The sequence below is a fragment of the Egretta garzetta genome, unplaced genomic scaffold (assembly GCF_000687185.1).
Source record: "Egretta garzetta isolate BGI_Z169 unplaced genomic scaffold, ASM68718v1 scaffold34, whole genome shotgun sequence".
In the NCBI taxonomy this organism is placed as follows: Eukaryota; Metazoa; Chordata; class Aves; order Pelecaniformes; family Ardeidae; genus Egretta; species Egretta garzetta.
The window spans coordinates 4,728,088-4,734,812 of NW_009259586.1; the positions used below are offsets into that span (position 1 = coordinate 4,728,088).

The window sequence follows — 6,725 nt, forward strand, 5'->3', positions numbered from 1 at the left end:
TGTGTAAAGCCAGATGGATGTTTGATAAATTGGGAACAGACATACAGGCAGTTTGTGAAGTGCTGGCCTGGGCAGCTGCAGCCTCAGCACAATGATGCCAGTATTAGTCAATTTGTCAGTGTCTGGGAGATGCTGTATCAATCTCAGTCGGGATGAAACACACCGGAACTCAATGCTCAGTACTTTTAAAAACATCAAGTTTGCATTGGGCACTCTTCAAACAAAGCTACAGGATGGACCAACATGCTAAATTTCCACAGAGAACACTGATTCCTCTGTTAGATAAGGGTGAGAGGCTTGTGGATACTTTTAAGTTGCCATGAATGCCAGGCAAGTGTTTCCAGAACCGGTTTATGACAGCCTGATCCTTAGAGCACTTGTGGAAATTGGACTGCGGTGCTGTAGCTCAGGCAGCAATCTGGTTCTGGGTCTTGTTGTCAGGTACCATGAGTGGATGCAGTCAGAGGAGCTGCAGCGCCTGACCGCCTCTGAACAAACTGGAGCAGGAGTATGAGATGCAGCGCAGCTGGCGGGATGACACAGACAGTGAGGATCTTAAACATCTTCTAAGGGTGGGTGGGAGTGGTGAGCAGGTCCCTTCTGCCCTGTAAAGGGCCCACAGTGGACTGAGAGCGCCCGGTGAGTGGGCTCTACTCACTGAAGCAGAGGGGATGGGAGACCTACAACAGTAGCTTTGAGCTGGCTTTCTCTTTATAGCTGGTATATGCTCAGGAAAGTAGAGAATGTCTGGGGCTGTTGGTGTCCTTTTTATGCAATTTTTCAAGGATTACAGTGATTAACTTCCCCCAGCATTATCTGCTGAGCTGCTGCTGCTGCACAGTCAACACTCCCCAGGTCTGATCGTCGTAAAAAGGTGGAAAGGGGGTTGTATTTTTCCTTGAGAAATCGACTGACTTTATAATTACCTGGTTGAGGTGTGCTGACTGAATTAGTTCCCTGGCTCTCCTACAGGTAATGAATCACTGCCCATAAAAGCCTGGCAGAAATATAGTGAGCTGCAAAATACTGAGGCTGGCAAAGACCCGAGTCTGGAGCATTTGTCTTAGCTGGCATTAAAAGCCTTACTAAAGGCAGCAATAATATGGACTAGGTAATCACTACGTCTCAGTCTCTTGTGCAGCAAACAATTCTTTGCCCAAACTTGCTGCAGAGTGAGACAAAGCAGAGAGACCTCAAACATGGGATAAAAGTTTGCCTGCTTCTTAAATAGGCTGTTTCTAGTCTGGGTGTCTACATCACTCTCACAATGTTGGGGTTTTTTCCAGAATATTTCTTACATATCTAGGGATGGGAGCAGGCATGCTTGGCGTGGGAGGCCCAATTATTAGCTCTTCGTCACTGTTAACATGTGGAAACTGTTGTTCCTCCATTTATTGCATGCCTTTAATTTCATCCGTCAGTAATCTGTGAATAATTCTCAACATACCCTGAAAATGCTGCTACGTTTTTGTTTTCCCCAGAGTGCACCTTCATTGTGCTGGACACGGAGCGGTGGTCTGGGCAGGCATGTGCGGATGAGGACTCCATGGTGGGGGACGTGAATCTCTTCCTCACTGACACTGAGGATCCGACGTTGGGCGAGATTGAAATTATGATTGCAGGTCAAGTTCTGCTTCCTAGCTTGGGCCTCTGTCACCATGGCTAGGGCCAGCTGCAGACAGATGTTACATAGAGTAGCTTTTTATTCTCATTGCCTTACCACGGCTGTCCAGCCCTTATCAGCATCCTCTGCTGGTCTGGCTCACAGTCTCTTCTGAAAAGTACCCAGCATGGCTTTTTTGTCTCTTGTAACTGGATGCTGACTTCTGTAGCTCTCTCTTTTTCAGAGCCCAGCTACCGAGGCAGAGGGTTTGGCAAGGAGGCAACGTTGATGATGATGTCCTATGGTAAGGGTGGCTCAGTACCTGGGAATGGGAACACAGTCGGGATGTGATCTAGAAGCCCGTATTCCCAGTGATAGACAGGGTAGCAAGGGATCCATCTGCCCCAGAAACTGTAGTCCTGTGCCTTCATAGATGTGGCAGCCGAGCAGGTAATAGAAATGCTTCTCTTTCTGATTTCTTTTGCAGGAGTGAGAAACCTGGGAATCACCAAATTTGAGGCTAAGATTGGTCAGGAAAATGAAGCCAGTATCTGCATGTTCAAAAAACTTCATTTTAAGGAGGTGCGGTAACAACCTGTCTTCTACCCAGAGAACGTAAGCAGCATTTGCCCCATGACTGGGATTGAGCTGTTTTTCCTCTGTATGGTACAGGTTGCTGTGAACAGTGTTTTCCAAGAGGTGACGCTGAGGCTGGATGTCAGTGACGAGGAGAGACGATGGCTCCTGGAACAGACAAACCATGTGGAGGAGAAGAGCTACGTTGAACTGAAGCTGCCAGCTGGGATGCTGGAGACCTGACAGACACATCCAGACACAGACCTTATTTCCAGGGAGGAGTTGGACGCTATTGCGAGGTCTGGGTGTGAAGGACACCAGGGAGCCAACGCTGAACTTGACTCTTTTCATCTGTCTCTGGTTACTTTGTCATCTTGTCAATTCTGCACCTTGTTGCACCAGCCAGGAATACTGCCTGAAATTTGGACCTGGAGAATGGCCACTAATTCACAGGCTTGACTAGGAGCAACTATAACCTTAACGTGCTGTTCCAGCAGAGCCTAAAATCACCAGCAGTTAATCGATTCCTGGTGTGACAAGTTTCTGGACAAGGAGCAGCCACTGTTCCTTCTTCTGCTGCCTTTAGAGAGAGAGTGAGTACAGAGGCAGTCTTGGTGCGCTGGTAACTCAGGTCTGTTGTCTCTTGAATAAAAAAACTGACAAAAAATATGAGGTTTCCCCAGAGCTATCTGGGCGCAGCAGGGCTCGGCTGGTGGAAGGGTGGTTAGAGGTTGTAAAGCACAGCAGAGACTCTCTGAACCCTATTTTCTGGGGTGTGGTGGGTTGCAGGGGGACACTGCTGGGTCCTGGAAGTGAGAGGCCCAGGTGCAGCTAAGCGCAACCAAATGACAAGTGCTGTTAATGTGACAAAAATGATTGATAGCAGCTGACCAAGACTTGGGCAGAGCCTCTCCACGATGGCTGCGTAGCGGGGGGGACTGGCAGCTGCAGGAGGCTGCTGAGACAAAACTGCTTGCTGAGTTTCAGGCCTGTGCTTTGGCACACTGCTGCCTGTTAAGGGTGTGGACCTGGAAACCTCAGCCCGTCAGCAAAGGAATATTGCACTTCGATTTACCAGGCTGCTTTTATGAAAGCAAGGAGGAGGAGAACACAACTGAAAGGAGACGCAGTAGCTCTGCTGAGCCTGGAGGCTCTGTTCACTGCCCCAAAAATATCTGTTCCTGGTGCCAGATGGCTTTAGGGCAGGAGCTGGCCAGCCAGCCCGCCTCCGCTGTGAAACGGATGAGATCTCTCACTTCAGGAGAGGCACTTGCCTGACTCCCCCTGGACAGACTTTTTAATGCAGTTACTCAGCCTGACCTTTCCTGCCCCATGCAGCCGGCTCTCACAGCAGGGAAGCTTGCCAAGAGTCGAGGAGAATAACCCACCCTCCTGCGTGTTTAGCAGCCGTAATGGCTAATTCTAGACCAGAAATTATTTGTTGCAATTACAAACTATCAGGTAATAGCTTTCAGATTTGTCCAGGGATGTTTTCATAGGAGACTGGTAGACTGTGGAATTTTTAGTGTTGCTGTGCCTGTATTTTTAGGGCCTGGGGGTTTTAGTTTTCCAATTTAAATACCTCAATTCCTGTGACTAATGTTAAAACCAAGCGTGGGAATGGTGTATCACAGTATTTTAAACAACAAGTGTTTAGCGTGGATTTAGTTGTAGCAAAAGCTTTGTGCAGTAATAAAGTGAAGAGCAGCTCTGCTTCCAGCTGGGATTACTGTGACAAGGGCTACTAATCCTCGGGGCTCTCTGTCACCTGCTGCAGGCAGGAATGAATTCTGTCCCCCAGAACAAGATTTGCAGAACCTGCAGGGTAAACTGCTGGCTCTGTGTTCCTTCCATGGTGCCTTTCATCCCTCTGTCAGAGGAGCAAGGTCAGACTGGCAGGAGGGATGTAGCTGGGCTACAAAGTGACCAAGGTAGGAAGTCCTTTCCTTCAACCTCTGCTGCCAGGGCCGAGGGGGGCACAGTGAAACCGTGCTGCCCTCCCCGGCCCTGCTGTGGCTCCCCGTGCCCGGTTGCTCTGGAGCCGGTGAGCGCCCCGCTTGGCATCCCCGGTCCCCCAGCAACGCCAGCACACTCCCCCGCCTCCATGGGCGGTTGGGAAAAACCTTCGCCTTGGCAACCCGAGACAAAGTTGGGTCTGTCCTGGAGCCACGGCCCTCCCCTGGGCTGGTCCTGGTGGGGCTTAACCAGAGTTCCCACAGGGAAATGGGTCCCCAGGCTGCTCTGACCAGGCAAAGATGCAAAAGATGCTCCTGGGACCTTCCAGGTGCCCCTTCTCCTGCCCTGTGTGGGCAAACCCAGCCCACAGCATCGCACCCCATCCCAGACAGGGACACCCTCCTGGCCCCAGGGGCCTGAGGGTGGGAAATGAGGGGACAGGGGCTCACCGCTCAGCAGCGCTGCCACAGAGCGTGTGACTTTGGAGGACACGGCAGATTGAAATGGGCTCCCCCAGCTTCCAGAGGGAGTTGCAGCCTGCATGGCCCCCACAGATCTGGTGGCAGTTTGTCACTTCAGGTGTCATCTGAGCTGCAGACCTCTACGACCACTCGTCTGCTCAGGTAGAGGAGTTCATCCGGGGGTTCGGAGCACAAAACAAGAGCATGCAGAAGGGGAGGGAGTGAAGACACCGGGCAGAAGCTGGGGCTGTGGATCCATTGTCGCTGCTGAGAGCACAGCCCCTTGCCTTGTCCCCAGGAAGCCACCATCCCACCCTCCCCAGGGCATCCATGGTGCCACCAGCCCAGCCCTGCTGAGCCACCCCAGCACAGCATGTCCCTGTGCTCACCCGCTGCAGCAGCAGGACTTAGCTTGGCTGTGTATAAACTGCCCCACACGGGCTTAAAAATATCCCCAGGAGGCAGGTGGGGTGGCAGAGCTCTGGGGACATCCGGGCCCCACCATGCTGTGCACCCAGCCCCTTCCAGCCACAGCACCGTCACCAACCCCATGCCAAAATGCCTCTGCCCTGCTTTCCCCTGCTCCGCTCCATCAATTTAGAGGGACAAGCAGCCCTCTGCCCACTGCTCCCCCCGCCTTTCCCCACCCCAGGATGCAATCCCAGAGCTCAGGCTCACCCAGAGGGGCAGGGGGCAGATTTGGGCTGCCCCCAGCAGAGCTGCCACCCTCCAACCAGGCCAGCAGACATGGATTAGAGCCTCACATCACACCCCACCCCCTCTGCACTCCCCAGAGGATTAGAGCCCTTTAATCACCCTGATGCATTAACCTGCACTGGGACCAGCTGGTCCTCCCCTGACCTCCCCAGCCTGGCCCCGCTGGGTGCTGAGGGAGCACCCAAACCAGCCCCAGTGTCCCCCGCTACTGGGAGCATTACCTGCCTCTTCCCCAGCCCTGGCAGCACGGTGAGCCCCCGTCAAGCACCCATGCATCCTTGGGCGTCGGAAGGATTTAGCCTTAAGCCAGACAGGTGGAAGTCAGGAAGGTTTATTCCAGTAAACAGAATTTCTCTTGAGCTGGACAGTACAACAACACCCGATCGCAAAACACAGAAACAAAACGTCCACAGGAAGAATTTCCACAAAATACATTTTAAAAAAAATAAACAGTGTGATTGAAAAACTCTTATTTTGGAAAAAAAACCCCAGAGTCTATTGAGAAGCCTTTAAATTAAAACAGTGTCGGATTCAAACCCTGATCGGCTCTGTCTCCAGGAGTGAGCGGGAGCAAAAGAGATAATTATTGCTTGCTGTGTGGCTCCAGACACCCTCTCCTCTCCCAAGATAGCCCCAGGGGCAGGGTACTGGGGGTTCCCTGCTATGCTGGGCACCCACGTCCCTCCTTGCCCCTGCTGGGACCCGGGGGTGAAGGGACAGGGCCATCGTGGACGGAGCTTGCTGGGCGGGGGTCAAACACCCCAGGGAGGAATCGCTGTGGGTGGGCAGGTGGGGTTTGCTAAAAGTCACTAAAAGCCTCAGGTTTTGCAGTTAAAGGACAAGGCGGGGGGGCTCAAATGGAGATGGGGTTTGGGGTGGAGGAAGAACCAGGGAACAGCAGGGATCAGAAGTGTTGGACATCAGGCCACCCCAAATTCCCAATCTCCCCTGAGCCCTTGCTTGCCCCTACAGGGGTGTGCAGGGCTTCAAGGCAGAGCTGGAGGAGCACCCCGGGGATGGGCGCATGGGAGGGGGAAGCCCCCCAGCATCCCCTGGCTCTCTCTAGCCTAAAACCACCGCCCAGGACCCCGCTGCGGGGATGCTCGCTGGCCACCGAGCCCCATCCCTCAGGTCAGGGTGGTGGGGAGCAGCCCCGTATCCCTGCCGGGAGCCCGTGGCGGGGAGGAAGGGGATGCAGGAGTGGTGGGTGCAAAGCTGGGGGGGCCGGTGGACCCTCGCCCCTGGGCCTTCACAGGTTGCTGAACAGTTCGTTTTTCTTGCTCCAGTCCATCTGGGGTGCCCGCTTGCTGGTACGCTTCTGGTGTGCCCGCTCCTTGGCCACCGCCAGCGGGATGTCAAGGTCCAGGAGGGAGCCAGATGCCGAATGGCGCTTGTCAGCCTCCTGTGTGTTG

General features: G+C 53.4%; 2 protein-coding genes across 2 annotated transcripts in view; one reads left to right on the forward strand and one right to left on the reverse strand.

Moving 5' to 3' along the window:
- NAT9 (N-acetyltransferase 9 (putative)) overlaps window positions 1-4,342 on the forward strand; it is a 4,857-nt gene extending 515 nt beyond the window's left edge. Inside the window, 6 exon segments of the mRNA XM_009637858.2 lie at window positions 442-492; window positions 494-546; window positions 1,482-1,622; window positions 1,848-1,907; window positions 2,091-2,185; window positions 2,276-4,342. Coding sequence (XP_009636153.1) covers window positions 442-492; window positions 494-546; window positions 1,482-1,622; window positions 1,848-1,907; window positions 2,091-2,185; window positions 2,276-2,422 — 547 coding nt within the window. The 3' untranslated portion in view covers window positions 2,423-4,342.
- A 2,136-nt stretch (window positions 4,343-6,478) lies between these two features.
- Window positions 6,479-6,725, reverse strand: part of SLC9A3R1 (SLC9A3 regulator 1) — a 9,388-nt gene continuing 9,141 nt past the window's right edge. The window contains exon 6 of the mRNA XM_035893378.1: window positions 6,479-6,723. Within this exon, the coding sequence (XP_035749271.1) occupies window positions 6,563-6,723 (161 nt within the window). The 3' untranslated portion in view covers window positions 6,479-6,562. The remainder of the gene's footprint in view (window positions 6,724-6,725) is intronic.